Source organism: Phoca vitulina, unplaced genomic scaffold (genome assembly GCF_004348235.1).
Source record: "Phoca vitulina isolate PV1807 unplaced genomic scaffold, GSC_HSeal_1.0 scaffold93, whole genome shotgun sequence".
Taxonomy (NCBI): Eukaryota; Metazoa; Chordata; class Mammalia; order Carnivora; family Phocidae; genus Phoca; species Phoca vitulina.
The window spans coordinates 2,649,853-2,668,200 of record NW_022589796.1 but is presented as its reverse complement, the minus strand read 5'-3'; the positions used below and the strand labels follow the sequence as shown (position 1 = coordinate 2,668,200).

At 40.9% G+C, this 18,348-nt stretch overlaps 1 protein-coding gene and 1 pseudogene across 1 annotated transcript in view; one reads left to right on the top strand and one right to left on the bottom strand.

Annotated features, from left to right (window-relative positions):
• The window catches only part of APBB1IP (amyloid beta precursor protein binding family B member 1 interacting protein), a 110,592-nt gene that overhangs the window by 15,304 nt on the left and 76,940 nt on the right, over positions 1–18,348 (bottom strand). The window contains exons 8-10 of the mRNA XM_032396685.1: positions 17,242–17,328; positions 14,339–14,482; positions 9,883–9,993 (exon numbers count right to left, since the gene is read on the bottom strand). Of these exons, the coding sequence (XP_032252576.1) occupies positions 9,883–9,993; positions 14,339–14,482; positions 17,242–17,328 (342 nt within the window). The remainder of the gene's footprint in view (positions 1–9,882; positions 9,994–14,338; positions 14,483–17,241; positions 17,329–18,348) is intronic.
• On the top strand, positions 4,557–5,054 carry LOC116627046 (annotated as a pseudogene).

Below are 18,348 nucleotides of genomic sequence, written 5' to 3'. Positions count from 1 at the left end.
TTCACTTAGCATAATCACCTCCAGTCCCATCCATGTTGATGCAAAAGTTGGGTATTCATCCTTTCTGATGGCTGAGTAATATTCCATTGTATAGATGGACCACATCTTCTTTATCCATTCATCTGTTGAAGGGCATCTTGGCTCTTTCCACAGTTTGGCTATTGCGGACATTGCTGCTATGAACATTGGGGTGCATATGGCCCTTCTTTTCACTACATCTGTGTCTTTGGGGTAAATACCCAGGAGTGCAATTGCTGGGTCATAGGGTAGCTCTATTTTTAAATTTTTGAGGAACCTCCACACTGTTTTCCAAAGTGGCTGTACCAGCTTGCATTTCCACCAGCAGTGTAAGAGGGTTCCCCTTTCTCCACAACCTCTCCAACATTTGTTGTTTCTTTCCCTGTCCATTTTTGCCATTCTAACTGGTGTAAGGTGGTATCTCAATGTGGTTTTGATTTGGATTTCCCTGATGGCTAATGATGATGAACATTTTTTCATGTGTCTGTTAGCCATTTGTATGTCTTCTTCAGAGAAGTGTCTGTTCATGTCTTCTGCCCATTTTTTGACTTGATTATTTGTTTTTTGGCTGTTGAGTTTGAGAAGTTCTTTATAGATCTTGGATACCAGCCCTTTATCTGTAGTGTCATTTGCAAATATCTTCTCCCATTCTGTGGGTTGCCTCTTTGTTTTGTTGACTGTTTCCTTTGCTGTGCAGAAGCTTTTTATCTTGATGAAGTCCCAAAAGTTCATTTTTGCTTGTTTCACTAGTTTTTGGAGATGTATCTTGAAAGAAGTTGCTGTGGGCGATGTCAAAGACGTTATTGCCTATGTTATCCTCTAGGATTTTGATGGTCTTAGGGGTTTTCCTGAGGGTGACAATATGGAGCTCCCCAGTGTTGCCTGTAGTTTTCCATTCTTGCCAGCAGATGGCAGCATACACTTCTGAATGGCTGCTGTGTATTCTCCCCGGTTAGACAGCGGTTCAAAGCTTCCTCATTAATTCTGAACGTTAGATTTTAGCTTTATTATAAATGTAACCCCAATGATCATCCTCTGTGGGGGCCTTTAAAATGGAAACTCTCTATCAACTCAGATAATGTGGCCTAGCAGCAAAAGTGGATTTGTAACATTAATTAACTGGAAGGTCATATTGATGACAAGCGACTTATTTCCTGGATGGAATGCAACATTCCACAGATGCCTGCAACACTCCCTCCAACAATGGAATCCGCAAAGTCAAACCAAAGTTCTTGTCTTTCCGTACCTGAAACACAGCTCCCTGACTTACAACAGCATTCTCGTTGACGGTCACGTAAGAGGGGCAAACTTGGGTCTCTTCAGCAACTTAATGCTTATAATTTTTCTTAGAAAGCAGTTATTATTTTTTTTTCTCCTGAGAAATTTTTAAAGTTAACATTGTTACCTTGGGCTTGCTATCTTAAAATATTCTTCGTTTGTTGTTTGGTTCATGCTTCACGAGAGCCAGGTTCCTAACCGCAGACTATACGTCACGTTGTGCTTGCAACGAAGTGCACCAATCAGCTGTCTGGGTAGAGGTACCCACTCAAGCAGCACAATAAATAATGTCTTAAGTATGTTATGTATCCAAAGAGAGTAAAATGTGGTTATTCCATTGAACATAATGGGTTTTGAGGATAAAACAGAGGCAAGAACTCTTGAACTTGGGTTCTGATGGCCCCCCTGTGATGATGAGGTAGATGTACAGACCTTGGTTCATTCTCACTGACTTCCTCACACTACATGCATACTACAAATGCACATGGGAGAGTCAGCATCCGATGACCTCGGAGGTTGCTTGCAATCCTCAGATTTTATGGTTCTAAGACGAGCTATCTAGTGGGTACGAGGCTCCTTCCTGGCTCCCAGGACGTCATACAGCAAGTCACTGTGCTTGTTTTCCAGTCATGGTTTAGGACCTTGCCAAGGGGTTTCCTCCCTGAGGCTTTCACTGAAAAATTATTTGCAAAGGGGTTTAAGGAAAAAAACTGCTGGTTCAGTACCACTGGCCAGTCTCTTGTGCAATTGGTTGGATTGTTCCTGAAAGAGAGAAGCTCTTTCATGCAGCACAATACACAAGGGTCAGGGCAACTGCAGAACATTACTGTTAAAAAGGATCTTATAGATCCTCTAAACTGAGGTAACTCTGTGTTACAAAGGAGAAAACTGTGTCGAGAAAGATTAAGCCAAAGCCGAAGGAATGGCTAAGTACTAAGGACCTGTGCATTCACCAAATACCTCGGGGTGCTAAGAAATATACCTGTCATTAATAAGGATGAATAAGAGGCTCACACCATAATTAGGAAGTGGCAGCTGGGGATGTTGCTGGAGGAGACATATGTCAACAAAAATATGATTACTCTATGACATGGTGAATTTCATAATAAAAGTTTGAAGACAGAGAATGAGAAAGGCTCTTTGGAAGAAGTGTATTCTATCACTCGATCCCATCTGTGGCACATCTAGAAATTCTGTGTGGCTAAGGCCTGGGAGCCATGGAAAGAAAAGGCAGAAAATGAGCTGGAGCCAGAGTCCAGTGCCTGGTGTCAAGCTCGCATCTGGACATTGTCCTGTAGGCATCAGACATTTTAGAAGATCAGAGGGATGCAGGCAACCCCTGGCAGTGATGTGGAAGATGGGCCTGGAGTGAGGGGGAAGGACAGACAGAGAGGGCTGGATGAGACACCTCTGTGATGGAAAATCAAAGGTTGATGATGGGTTGGACAAGAAAGGGAAGGGACTTCTAGGATGGTTTCTCTATTTGTAGCTTGGAAAAGTAGTTGGGTATTATGGGCGTAACTGCGTCCCCTCTAAAGATATGTTGTAGTCCTAACCGCTGGTACCTGTGAATGGGACCTTATTTGTAAATAGGATCTTTGTAGACATAATCTAGTTAAAATGAGGTCACGCTTGATTAGGGTGGGCCTTAATCCAATATGACTGGTGTCCTTGTGGGAAGAGAAGAAACACAGACATGCAGAGAGTGGAGGGCATGTGATATAGAGGCAGAGATTGGCGTTATGCGGCTGTAAGCCAAGGAATGCCAAGGATTGCTGGAAACGGACAGAAGCCAGGAGAGAGGCATGGAGCAGATTTTCCCTCAGAGCCCTCCAAAAGGAACCAACCCTATGGACACCTTGATTTTAAACTTCTGGGTTCCTGAATTGTGAGAGCAAAAATTTCTGTTGTTTTAAGCCAGCTGGTCTGTGGAACTTTGATATGGCAGCTCCCCAAAAGTAATACAGTGGGGGATGGTACCACTCATCTGGAGTGGGACTGCAGAAAGGAGGAGTTTGTGGGGGTGGAGAGAGAGCGGAAAACACCATGTGACAGGTTATGGCTGAAGTGCCCTTGGGCACAGTTATCTCAGGTGAAAGACTGGGAAGAGAAGGTGAGACAGTTGTCTATAGACTGGGAATTATTAGTGTGCAGACAACAGCTGGAGATGTGGCTGTGAATACGATTCCTCCAAAAGAGCAGGAGGCTGGTGAAAACAGAATATCGAACCCTGGAGAACATTCCAGTGTGTGTGGGAGGAGGAGGACCCCGCAGAAATGGAGGAGCAGGTGGATAGACGGGTCTGGGTTGAGGGCGAGCCCGTTATCACCAATGCAAATGATGCCAGAAGGACCAGAAGCCTGAGGATTGAAACGGCTGATTGTTCACCAGAAACTGTAATAATAGTTTCAGCACAGGAAGGAGGAGAAGCCAGCCAGAGTGCAGGCTCCACAAAGCCAAGTTCTTTGTTTTGTTCACTGTGTATCCTAAGGTCCTGGATAGCAGTAGGTTGGAGAGAAATATTTTGGAATGAATGAGTTTTACTGACAGAATAAAAGTTGAGGACAAGGAGGACATACTGCTCTCTCAGGAAGTCTGAGTGAAAGGGAAGGCAGAAGCCAAAGGTGTGGGGAAGATCAAACTGAGGGAAGTGATTTGGAATACCCGCCCAAGGAATATTTGAATGTGTTGTAGCCCAAGAGAAGAATTCTCTGGAGAGAGGGTGAAGACGCTGAAGCAAAAGGGAGTCACGGATGATGCAGGTCCCAGGGAAGGGTTAATGTTGGAGGGACTGGCCTTGGAGGAAGGAGCCTTTTCCTCTGAGACACAAAGTTGGAAGGATGATGACTATGTTAGATTAAGTTTAGAGGTAAACAGGAAGTAAACCAGGGCAACTCAATCCTTCCCTTTTCTGTCTTCTCCAATTAGAAGGCAAGGTGTGCTGACTAGAGAGGTTCATAGGTGAGAGACTCTTTGAGAAGAGTATAGATGATGTCAGGGGATGAGGTAGGAGATTGAGTTGAGCAGAAAGCAGGGGGAAAAGCTGCTAAAATCTTCTGTGAGGGCAGGAGTTGACCTGGTCAGCAAAAAGCAGACTCAAGAACCAAAAGTGAGCTACTTAGCTCAACTGTATGAGCCCCACATGTGATGTGGCTCTTGAGTAGGCTAGGGAAAGGAAGGTGCAGTACTAAGAGAATGTTGACCCTAAATCTTAGCTCTAAGAGATTCAAGACAGGAGTGAAGAGGGAACCGCCATCTTCCAGTAATTCGCCAAAATGACCAACACAAAGGGAAAGAGGAGAGGTACCCGCTATATGTTCTCTAGGCCTTTTAGAAAACATGGAGTTATTCCTTTGGCCACATACATGTGAATCTATAAGAAATGTGATATTGTGGACATCAAGGGAATGGGCACTGTTCAAAAAGGAATGCCCCACAAATGTTACCATGGCAAAACTGGAAGAGTCTACAATGTTACTCAGCATGCTGTTGGCATTGTTGTAAACAAACAAGTTAAGGGCAAGATTCTTGCCAAGAGAATTAACGTACGCATTGAGCATATTAAACACTCAAAGAGCTGAGATAGCTTCCTGAAGTGTGTGAAGGAAAATGATCAGAAAAAGAAGGAAGCCAAAGAGAAAGGTACTTGGGTTCAACAGAAGCGCCAGCTTGCCCTACCCAGAGAAGCACACTTTGTGAGAACCAATGGAAAGGAGCCCAAGCTGCTGGAACCCACTCCCTATGAATTCATGGCATGATAAATGTAAAGAAAATAAAAGACCTCAAGACTGAAAAAAAAAAAAAAAAAAAGAAAAGAAAAAGATAGGAGTGAAGAGAGTTCGTTCTCAAGAGAACACACTTTATGTTTAACAATAAGCATGAGGTGACGTTGGCCAAGTTCATGAACCTCTGGGAGTTTCTGTTTCCACATCTACAATGTAGAGATGATAATGCCTCCCTCGAAGGGCTGTTGAAAGATTAAGTGAAATAATGTATGAAAGGACCCAACACAGAGCCTGTAACATGAGAGGGCATACTACTATTAATATTAATGACAGAAGGGATAATAATTAATATTAATGACAGCACAATGGGGCAGGGAGCTTGATGTGCATTTCTGTTCATTCATTCATTCAACAGATGTGAATTAAGCATTTAATACTGATTCAGGCTCTGGAACATAATAGTAAACACAAAAGAAAAAGTTTATATTCTACTAGGGTAGAAATCCAATAAAAATATAAAACATTACATAATATAATTTCAGATTATGAAAACTTCTGTGAGGAAAATGTAGCAGAGTAAGGGGTAGACAGAAGATGAGTTAGTGGAGCAGAATTCCAATGCTCTTTCCATGATAACTCCACGGCCTCTGAACAGACCTCGATAAAAACATCATTTCTCCTGGAATATATTTACTTCCACTGACCCATCGCATTTAGCCTCAGAATGGAGTGAGAAAGAATTCACAAAGGAGGAACTTCATCACAGGCTCAGAATGGGAGTGTGCCTCAAAGACAAGTACAAGGAAAGAAATGATTCTCGAGTACCAAGTCCTTTCTTTGGATTCTGGCATTTTTCCCGTGAGTATGCACAAGCTCTAAGGGATTGAGGGACAGGTGACGTCTATCCTGCTTTCTCAGAGTGTGGTCCTGGCAAATGGCAGCAGCAGCACCTGGGAATTTCGTGGAAGAGCTAATTCCTGGGCCTGATCTCAGACCCACTGAATCAGAAACTCTAGGGGCCCAGAAATCCGTGTTTTAGCATCTCTCTTGGTGATTCTCATGCACAGTAAAATTTGAGAACCACTGGTCAACAGAAATATTACTAATGATAAAGTGTTGTAATAATGACTACCAATTAATGAGTGCTATGTTTCCAGACATGGAACTCAGGGTGCTTCGAACATATATTATTTAATCCACATAAGAAGGGTCGGGTATAATCATCCCCACTTTGTAGAAGAGGGCAACAGGGTGTAGAGAGTGTCGATAATGTGCCAGGTGACAGGCCAGGACTCACACTCTCATCTTCCTGACAGCAGGAAGGTGGACTGTCATAATCAGTAAGCTCACACTGAATAAGACACTTTTGGACTGGATTTCTCAATCAGTGCATGGCTATGGAATCACACAATCTCTTAACCTGCTTCTCCATATCCCGAATTCCTTTTGTAATGTATATACATATTCTTTGAATTCTGTACATCTGTTTACCCTAATGAAATATTTTAATGTCAAGAGATTTTTTTCCCATAGTGGACAGAAAGGGAAATAAGTGACCAAATGTTCATAAACAAGTTAAGTTCTCCAAACTGCGACAGACCCTTTTACTCAGCAAATTAATAACAATTCCCAGTATTTTGGGAAGGTACTGAGAATCATGCTTAAGAGCAGAATGAGCAGGGTGACTGCTCATAAAATTGGTTTGAGAACAAAACTGATCACATTCTGAGGAAAGGGAAATGTTCCATGAGGACTGTTCCTAACTCCTGTCCATTTCTGTATCTATCAGGCCTGCTTTTTTCCTCTATCTTGGAGCCCTGTACCACCCCTAAACCCCACTTCAGAGAAGCCCCCAACCCTCTCCTGAAGGCTTAGGCCTTGGATATGTGGGTTTTATTAAACATTTTTTTTATTTTTATTTTTTTGGATATGCGGGTTTTAGATGTTCTAGTCCAATACCCTGGGTCTCAGCATGGCCATTCTTGGTGCAGCCCAGAGTTACCTGCAACCCAGGTCAGATCCTTCAAATCATGATTCCAGGACCTACTTCCAAACTTGTGAGTTGGCATGAGAAACTGAGTTCCTGTCCTGCTCGCTGTGTCTAAACCTCATCCTGGGAACCTCTGGGTCTGGGATATTGTCTTTCTCTCACTAGACATCCCTGCTGAGCCTCTGGGCCCCAGCCCTGGGTTTGGGGCCTTTGCTCCCTCCTGACAACTGTCATTCAATTTGTCCGCTCTAAAGTGTATTCCATTACCAACTAAGCCCTAACTGTGGATGTTTGGAGGTAGGACACATTCTAATACTCTGAGTGTAAAACTTGGCTGTGCTTAGGGAAAGCAAAAATTCCTGGGCCCCATCCTTAAGCATTTTGAGTCAGTGGGTCCAGGGCCTTGGAACTTGTATTTTTACCATGAGTCTGAGTCAGCCAGTTACTGACCAGCATTTCAGAACCTCTCTCAAAACCTTCTCCCTGCTTAAGAGATGTGGGCGTTAAATGCACACGTGGAAATGAGGGCCTCCAGTCTGCTAATTTCTCAGGGTCTCAGAATTCCAAACAAGGGCTATGGGGTCAGACAGGAACACAATGAAGACACGGTTCAGGCCGGCTGGTGGCAGGCGTGGGGCAGGGCAGAGATTTTGCATCCTAACAAATAGCAGTCTCAGAAAGGGGCCTCTGAGCCACCACCTGGTTGCTTTCTTTCTTTCTTTTTTTAAGTAGGCTCCACGCCCAGCGTGGAGCCCAATGCAGGGCTTAAATTCTTGACCCTGAGATCAAGACCTGAGCTGAAATCAAGAGTTGGACGCTTAACCCAGGTGCCCCCACCGCCTGGTTTCTTATCGTGGTTCAGCCACTTACTGGTTGGGGAGTCTCTGTGCTCAGCTTCCACATCTATATTTTAGGGAGAATTATGGCTCTTACCTCAAAAGGTTGGTAAGAGGATTAAATGTGTTAATGTATGTAAAGTGCTTAAAACATTGCCTTATAGATGCTATGTGTTTGTCATTATTCTCACTACCCCGTCTATGCCAGGAACAGGAAAGGAGATGCGGGAACCTGAAGTAGGCAGGACATTCTCCTCATCTCTCTTCCTTCTGACCCAAATGGACCCTTGCCTCAGGGCCTTTGCACTTGCTGTTCTTGTTTCTGGAATGCTCTTCCCTGGGTAATTCTTCCTCCCTCACTTTACTCACATCTTTTGTTAAATGTCATTCCCTCAGAGACCCTTTCCCTGGCCAACCCATTTAAAGAGGCCCTGGTCCTGGCACACTCTGTCCCCTACCCTGTTTCATATTTATCCAGAGCCTTAGCATTACCTGATATCACTTTTTTTTGTTTATTGCCATTTCTCTCACACTGAATATAAACTCCATGAGAACAGGGATTATTATAAGTTTGGTTCACTTCTGTATTCCTAGCACCTGGGACAGTACCTAGCAGATAGCTGGCATTCAATCAATATTGAGTAAATGAACGAATGAACGAACGAACGAACGAACGAACGAATGAATGCCCAGGCTGCCTGCGCTCAATCAGAGTTTTGGGAACGTTTGGGTCTAGGAGACAGACACCCAACTCCTGGAGTAACAGATGCATGACAACATCACGCTAGTGTGGGCACCTCTGAGATCATCTCTAATGATGTGGTCCTTGACAAAGAATATGTTTGCTGTACATGTTAAATGTTAAGTGTTGTCCTCCACTTATGAAAATGATGTAAACCTATAGTATAGACTTTGAACCACTTCCTCAGGAGAGGTGACATGGGCACCCGCATGGAGTGTGGCAGCATACATTTCTAGGAACATGGTGATGGGGTTCTTCCGTCGGGGGGGTGGGTGGGTGACTGACCTACAAAGGAATCTCACCAGGACCCTGGTCTTATTAACACCTGCTCCACAGACTTCCATCCCAGATGGAAAATGAGGAACCTGACTCTCAGGAGAAATTCTGTACACAGCCTTGTGCCATACCTATGGAATTAGATAATCAGCACTCTCTGGTATGAGATGTGATTGAGGGGCTGAGGAGGGAAAGGAGTTTATGGTGTTTGAGGCAACAGTATGGTCAGAATAGCTACATAAACTCCCTGAATCCATTTCTAGGAGTCAGTTGTTAATTTGGCAGAAAACAGTTGCTTCTGCCCAACCTTCCAAAATACGGTGCTAACGTAAACCTTACCAAACACCCGATAATTACCTTTTGATAATATACACCTTAAAAAGTTTCAAGACCCAGAAATGCTATTTTTTTTTTTTTTTTAAAGATTTTATTTATTTATTTGACAGAGAGAGAGACAGCGAGAGCAGGAACACAAGCAGAGGGGGAGTGGGTGAGGGAGAAGCAGGCTTCCCGCCGAGCAGGGAGCCCGATGCGGGGCTCGATCCCAGGACCCTGAGATCATGACCTGAGCCGAAGGCAGTCGCTTAACCAACTGAGCCACCCAGGCGCCCCCCAGAAATGCTATTTTTAGACAAAGTTTTTTTTTTCTATTTTTTGTATTTTCTATATTTTTCTAGGAAATCTTGTGATGTTCCTAATTTCTAAAAACTTCTTACAGCGGAATAATGGTCCAATAAAGAACTGAAAAACCGTAAATCAGATTTGTTCAAAATGGAGAGCTTTCATTTTTATAAGTGATGAAGAAGCCTGGACAGACTCATTATAAAATAATTTTAGATTCAGAAACAGGAACTGAGGGCAGAAATGCTTCCACCTTTCCTATTTTGGTTTAAAATGAAAAAATTACTATGATACACTCGTGGTTAATTATATAACATTTAGCATTTTTTTTCCCTTAAAAGGAAATATTGACTCGAATCGCTCACAAATCTAAATCAAGGACTTCTTATGACATACCTTTAAAACAAAGCAGTAGTCAGTGGGTGCTTTATATTTCATTTTACACTGAATCCCATAATAAATGTTGACATTTTCAAACTGTATAAAACATGCCAGATCTCGAGACGTCTGAAAGAGAAGGAAAAAAATAACCTTAACTGAGTTGACAGCTAATAATTTTTCAAGGCTGTCCTTGACGGCACAACTAAGGATTACATGTTAGCAGAAAAATATTGAATTTTAGGTAACTTATTTAAGCATCTATCATGTATATATTTTCTAAAAGTCAAGCCGGCATTTTTAGAGGTAAAAGAGCACAGCCAAGACAAAACGGTGCGCCACAGAGCCAGCAGTGGAGTGGAACGTTGTACTGCTTTTCTGGCACCTGTACGTGGACTCCCAGGGCCGGAGCTGACTGGCTGACCTTGAGCGCTGTTACTGGTGCAGTCAAGACGAGGGGACTGACCACCTAGTCAGAAATTTCATTCTGGCTTTTGCCATTCCAAGTCAGTGATTTCATGATTGAGCATTCAAAAAGAGAAAGTCCTCCTCAGGATGAACAATAAGAGGTAAATTTGATGCTCAGTAAATTAGCACACACTTCATGCACTTCTCCCTGAGAAAAAAAAAGATTCCTTTCATGCTTTCTCTTCGGTGCTGGTGTTGCCATGGAGACAGAAACCTCTCCACCATGTATAATGTGCTTGTGAGGACTGCAATCTCTCATCTACATATTCGGTTACACTTCAATTAAAATTCACCCTATTACTCTTTTTTTTTTTTTACCTTCACATTCTATAATTCTTTACTAGGTTATTGAATAAAGAGCAGAGGGCAGAATGGCTACACCTCAGTGCACAATTCCTCCTTTAAAGATGGCTGTACAGTTTTTTTCTTGTAAGATATTTTCTTCTGGATTTTCAAAGTCTTGTTTTCTTTTAAACTGAAAAAATAAAACCTATTCATCATAATTTTAAGAACAATGTATTATACATATATATAATTAAATGAAAATCTTCTATGCTCCTTTTTTCTAATTCCACTCTTTTCTCTGGAAGTACCATTGTTAATAGTTTGGAAGTATTCTTCCAAATGTTTCTGGGTGAATATTTATATACATATGTATATGGGTAGACATACCCATATACATACATACACATACACAATTTTAAAAATATGAATGATGAGATTTTACTATAAACACTCTTCCATGAACTTGCTATTTTCTTAACATAGTATCTTGGGGTCTTTCTATGTCCAGACATACGGACGGATACACAACAGTCATGGAGTGAGTACACAGTGCTCCACTCCATGGGCGTAACAATTTATTTAACCATTCCTACCACAGATGACTAGAGGTTATTGTAATATTTTGCTCTTGCAAAAAATACTGTGCATATGAACAAATATTTCCGTGGGGCAGATTGCTAAATGCGGAGCTGCCATTTGAAAGGGTATTCCCCTTTATAGTCGAATAGATCTTGTTAAATTGTCCCCCAATTTGGCTGTATCAGTTTATATTCTAACCTTCTGGGCATGACAGTGCCCATTTTTCTTACTTACTCCTGCTGAAATCTGGATATTATCAACATTGTTCATTTTATCAATCTCATAGGAAGAAATATTTCACCTTTCATTTTACATTTCCCTGATATACTACTGGTAAGACAGAGCAACTTTTGAATTGTTCACAGGCTATTGATATTTCTTTTTCTGTAAATTCTCACTTAATAAGCTTTTCTGTTTTTCTATGAGCAGGTTTTTTTTTTTTTTCTTATTGATTTGTTAAGGTCTATATATTTTGTGGGTATTCATATTTGGTTATACATGCTAAAGTGTACTCTCTAACTCCAGAGCTAGTCTTTAACTTCTTGTTTGGTATCTTGGGCAGTAAAGAATTAAAAAAACCCTGGGTGGGGGGTTGGGGTAACTGGGTAATGGACATTAAGGAAGGCACTTGATGTAATGAGCACTGGGTGTTATATGAAACTGATGAATCACTAAATTACTTCTGAAACTAGTAATACACTACATGTTAATTAAATTGAATTTAAATTAAAAAAAATTAAAAACACTTTACATGGTCAAATTTGTCCTTTTTTTCCTTTATAATTTAGAGTTTTTAGTCTTACTGAAGGTTTCCCCATCCCCAAATTATGAAAATATTAACCTATATTTTCTCAGAAAATTTAAAACAAAATATAGATAAAAGAAGATTTTATATTTTTTCTAAATATATTTAATCAATCTATGATTTAATTTGGAACATGGTATGAGGTAAGAAACTATTTTCTCCAAATAGATATACGATTATTTCAATGCTATTTATTAAATACCATAGTCATTCCCCACTACTATAAAATGCTCACTTTTAATTTCCCTTATATTACTAGATCTGTGTTGATCTGTTTTCTCCACTTGTACTGTTTTTACCTAATGTTTTGGCATCTGGAAGGAGGAGTTCTACCTCAATTTTCTTCACAACCTTTTTTGGGGGGGGAACAGTATCTCTTCCTGATTAATTTTATTAATTTTATTTTTATTTTTTTTCAACATGGGGCTTGAACTCACAACTCTGAGATCATGACCTGAGCCAAGATCAAGAGTTGGACACTCAACCAACTGAGCCACCCAGGCGCCCCTCTGATGAATTTTAAAAATCAGTCTGTGAAATTCAAGTCAAACAATCCTATTGAAATTTTTCTTGGGGGACGCCCAGATGGCACAGTTGGTTAAGCGGCTGCCTTTGGCTCAGGTCATGATCCCAGGGTCCTGGGATCGAGTCCCGCATTGGGCTCTTTGCTCAGCGGGGAGCCTGCTTCTCCCTCTGCCTGCCTCTCACCCTACTTGTGGGCTCTCTCTGTGTCTCTCTCTCTGAGAAATAAATAAAATCTTTAAAAAAAAAGAAAGTCTTCTTAGGATTTAATATATAGAAAGTTTGGGATAGAATTAATGTCTTTTCATCCACCAACATGGTATCTTTCTATTTATTTCAGTTCTATTTCACTTCCTTTATTAAATTTTATATTTTATGCCACATAGGTCTTGAACATTTCCTGTTATGTTTATTGTTAAGTATTTTGTATTTTTTTGTTCCTACTATGCATAAAATATTTTGCATTATATTTTAATTTGCACATTGTTTGTACAAAGGAAAACAGTTTCTTATTTGGTAAATTTATTTGGTCCTAATAGCTTTTCAGTTGAGTGTCTTATATTTCTGGTAGACAATCATGTCAAGTGTGACTAAAGAGAGTTTTGTCTCATCTTTTCCAAAAAATTCTACTTCTTACTCTTTTTCTTGACTCCTGGATTGTTCCTCCATTCCAAGGTTAATGGTAGCAGTGAGAAAAAGTACTTTGGTCCAAAGCCAGTTGAACACTTCTAATTTTATCACTAAGTGTGTTGTGATAGGTTTATTTATACATCTCATTTACATGTAAATGCCAAAGTCTTTTTTCCCCCAAACACTTCTAAAACAAAATTATTTGTGGGTCAGCTCGCTCTTACGTCCCCATTGTGGGACTGGACTGAAGATGGCACAAATGGGAAGGTATCAGTTCTCTAAGATCGACACTACGTAGGAGCCGTTGCTGCCCCTAAACCGAGCGTTACCCATAGTGCCTCTCCTGCATTCCAACAGCGGTAAGAGAGTCTTCCAACTAGAGCGTCAGACCTGGATATTTCCCAGGACTTCACCTGCTTGGGAACGTGGGTCAAGCCTTATTGGAAGAAGCCTGCAATTTGTACATATGCCATTTGGTGGTGCCCTGGATTTGGAAGTGAAGGCAAAATGCTTCAGAGTACCCCAGATATAGATGAGAGAGGTATCCTAAAGCTTTTTATGGGTAAGCAAAAGATGGAAATGCCCCAAGCCTCTAAAAAACGGTCTTAGAAAAAGCTAATGGTCAGAATGAGAGTCAAAATTCATTTCAAAGATGGAGAATTTATGATATGCTTGTAGATCTGAGGCAATAATCTTAAATCACCACGCAGTTTAATGATACCTAAGACACTCTTCTAAAATAGGCAGGTAAATGCATCTAGTACACCTCAGAGAACAATTTAAATGTTCAAAGTATAAGGGCTACAATCTTAATGTAGATCTCTCAACACTTATACCTCTATGATTCCAGATAAAGGAAGTTTACTATAATGGTAAATACAGAGGAAGAAAATCTTCAGAAATAGATACGTAAAGTAACAAATTAATCTCTAGAAAAGTGCTTCTGCCATAATTTTTGAAACCTGACTTTAAAATAGATAAAATTCTTCACCTTCAGGAGAAAGCTATGGAAAAATTCAAAAGGACTTCTGCAATTCTGTCTGAATAGGGTATGTATTTGTATAAACATCGTAATAACACAAATTTCAGAGCGAAAGAGTGCATTTAAGTTGCCACCTGAGGATTTCTTCAGTTTCATTTTCATAAAATGATTTTTTGATAAAGAGTTTTATTTTTCCTTCTAACCTTAGTCTTTCCTTTGGGTACATAATAAATTCCAGAAGCCCGTAAAAGAAAATAGCGCCTTTTCCAGGATTTCTTTCCATCTTCTTTCAAATAAAGAGCTCCTTCAAGTTCTGGCACAATGATGGATGTTCCACAGAAACTTTCCTGAAATTGAAATTCCAATTATAGAGAACCCAGGAAAGAAACAAAAACCACATTTTTGTTCACATTTAAACAAACTATGGCAAACTAGGCTTTAAGCTAAAAGTCATTTGTTTATAACTCTGAATGCATACAATTACACTGCATGCTATTTGTCAAAAGAGAGGAGGGATACCATGGTGGTTGAATCTCAGCTCTTGAGTTACACTTCAAGGCTTCTTCACCACTTAGCTTTGTGAACATGGGCAAGTCACTAAATCTCAGTTCCTTTACTTGTAAAAACTGAGTCATAATAGCCCAGCTTAACAAGAAAGGTTGTGAGTACAATCTTGGTTTACTCTAAAAGTAAGCATTCCATAAAGGCTATTTCTGTTATTATAAGTTGGTAAATACAAGAATTATTCCTTTTCCTACAAGTAAAAAAATTACTATTTTACTGCTAGGAAATAGAAAAATCAGAATATATAATCCTATACCTAAATATGTGTAAGTTAATTTATTCCTGTGATGGTTTTCTTACTGAAGAATAAAACAAGCAATTAATACTATGGTATCAGAAAAGGAGAGGGACAAAATAAATTTTCTGGGTGTAGATTTTCAAATGTCAAAACTTGCGTACAGTTATATAATTCTTAGAAATTTCTTTTAAAAAGCAATGCAGTAAAATTACATATCATTCTATCTCCCAGTTCAAATACTCAAATTTATTTTGGCCTTTCTTTTTTATAACTTTCAACCTCCTTTCGGGGCGCCTGGGTGGCTCAGTCGTTGGGCGTCTGCCTTCGGCTCAGGTCATGATCCCGGGGTCCTGGGATCGAGCCCCGCATCGGGCTCCCTGCTCCGCGGGAAGCCTGCTTCTCCCTCTCCCACTCCCCCTGCTTGTGTTCCCTCTCTCACTGTGTCTCTCTCTGTCAAATAAGTAAATAAAATCTTGAAAAAAAACCCCAAAAAACAAAAAAACTTTCAACCTCCTTTCATTCCATCTCATAAATGTAGAATAACTTTTATTTTTGTACCCTGAAAGTAAATTTATATGTAGTAGAGCTGGGATACATTTTTGTTCACATTTCCCCCCAGTTTAGCTAGCATTAGTTGCCTTGTCAATAATCTTTTCAATCAGATTTTTGTTCCAAATTGGAAAGCAGGATAATGCTGATTTTTCATAGTATAACATGCTTTGTATTTTCTTTCACATCCAGCTTTTAACACACTGCTCAAGTTCTATATCAAGAACTATTCAGGCAATTGTATACATCAAGGCACAAGCAGTCCCTGATTTACAGACAGCTGATGGATAAGCACTGATTAAAAACAAATGGCTGGGGGCGCCTGGGTGGCTCAGTCGGTTAAGCGTCTGCCTTCGGCTCAGGTCATGATCCCGGGGTCCTGGGATCGAGCCCCGCATCGGGCTCCTTGCTCTGCGGGAAGCCTGCTTCTCCTTCTCCCTCTCCCTCTGCTGTTCCCCCTGCTTGTGCTCCCTCTCTCTCTCTGTCAAATAAATAAATAAAATCTTTAAAAAAAAAAACAAATGGCTGTGTCAGGAAACTTCACCCTCCCCTTCCATGTCTGTCAGTCCTGATCACTGCTAGGTACACTCAGAACCTGAATCTCCTTGCTGCTAGGGACACCTGGTGCTTTCTCTTCCTCAACTCAACCTGGAGTCTAGTAAATGCAGAGAACATCCCCATTCCCACTGCAGGGCCTCTGCGGGAAATACCCACTGTGTGCTCTTGGCCCCTGAAGGCAGAATCTGTAACATGTTTTCAGAACCTTGGGAGTGGCAGAAGGTTCTAGCACCTACTCCATCTGGTACAGGGCTGGGAGAATGTGGTGGGGAGAGAAACCTGTGCGGGAGCCTGGCCAGACCTTGGTGAATGAGAGGGGGTGTTCGTCAAAGTCAGCCAGCTGGCTCCAGGTGTGAATGTGGCCCAGGTGTCACCAGGTCTTCTGAGTTTTCAGAAGAAGCCTCAAATCTACTAATTCAAAAAAAGGTCAACACACTGTTGAAGAGGAAGAAAACCTGTCTAGGGCTCCAGCATGCCCATCTGTGACCTGTGATCTCTGCACTCCTTTGCATTATGTGCTGGGAACAAAGCCCTGAGTTTCAGCATAGTTAGTATGTGAAAACTCACTAGGAGTTTAAAAAAAAATCAACCATTAAATGAACTTCTGGAACATGACCCTATAGTGATAATCACAAACATGTGCAGAGTAATCGACACAATGCTTCCACTACCTCCTGGGACAGCTGTAATAATTCAATATGATCCAGGAGACTGAGGTCCTTGGACTCGCCCAATAACACATGAACCTCAGTGGTAGGCCCAGAACTTGTGTCAGGTTTCCCAACTCCAAAGCTCATTCTTCCTCCCACACCTGGCTACTGGAAGAGCGTCTTAGAATTCACTGTAAAGAAGGTTTGGAAATCCTTACATCTGACTTCTGTGGCGCACTTAAGTAATGAAAAACATGGAATGTTAAGAGATGAGTTTTATGTGGATTCATAAGTGTTTTAATCCAGAATTACTAATCCAACTTCATGAAAGTGAAATATAGGCCAAAGCCATACTTTTAAACAACTGACTCAAAGAACCAGTTTAATTATCTAAATAGCTATAATTTAGTAATAATTTGATTTTAAAGCCCCAAGTTAAAATTTCAGTGTGTCTCAGAATCTCCCATTGTTCTAAGAAGCAAATAACTTAAAAATAGATACAGTTAATATCCTTCTCTTTTCTTCCACTCAGCAAAATTAAACTTACCTCAAGTAAGGATTCCTTGTTCTTAGCATTCATTTTCTCATTTGTTTCCTTCCCTTCTTTTTTTCCTTTGTTATCCAGGTAAAAATTCTAAATAAAATATAAAAAGAGCAGATCAGTAAGTGTTCATCGCCATGCTAACCACTGCAGGAAACCCATGGTCTTGCTGGAGAGAGAACACACACCTACAGGAAACAAAGTGGGAACCACAGCCTATGGTATGTGTCAACCAAACACCTACCGACCGACTGTTTACCAAGTGCTGACTACGTCGTCACTGAGGCTGATGTAAAACCTTCTCTTCTTCCCACAGTGCACAATCAACGAGGAAACAAAAGTAAGATAGAAAACACTAGCAAAGGATATGACACCATTTAGTTGTTAAATTCCATTGTCTAGAACATGTGCCCAATGCTGGAGGCTGGGAGACACTAATGTCTTGGCAGAGGCTGGGTCTAGATTGCAGGGGGAACCTGTGCCCCAAGTGCAAGAGGGTGACTTCTCTGGCTTGTGGGTGTCATGTGGCATCCCAAGGCCCTGTGGACTAGAGATTCTGGCTTATTAAAAGAAGCTTGAAATCTGGAGTTTTATTTATTCATTTTAAAGATTGATTGATTGATTTGTGTATCTGTGTGTGTGAGAGAGAGAGAGAGAGACAGACAGACAGAGAGACTGAGAGAGCGCAGCAGGCAGAGGGAGAAGCAGGCTCCCCACTGAGCAAGGAGCCCGATGCAGGACTCGATCCCAGGACCCTGGGATCATGACCTGAGCCAAAGGCAGACGCTTAACCGACTGAGCCATCCAGGCGTCCCTGAAATCTGGAGTTTTATAAATGTTGGTGACTACTTTTAATTTTTAAAAACCATATGGGTCAATCACAGCATGGAGTTTGCTGTTTGCAACTTCTAGGGACAGAAAGAAGTAGAAAGGGCATTTCTGGAAAGAACTAGCCTCACAAAGACAGGGAAGAACATGGTTCAAAAGCATTCATGAATGGGTGCATCGTCTCTAAGTAGAGTTTGTATTAATCTATGTATCATATTTTGTTAATACTGAATATCAATGAGATGGCTGAAACTAAATGTCAAATGAATAAGTTTCCAGAAAATC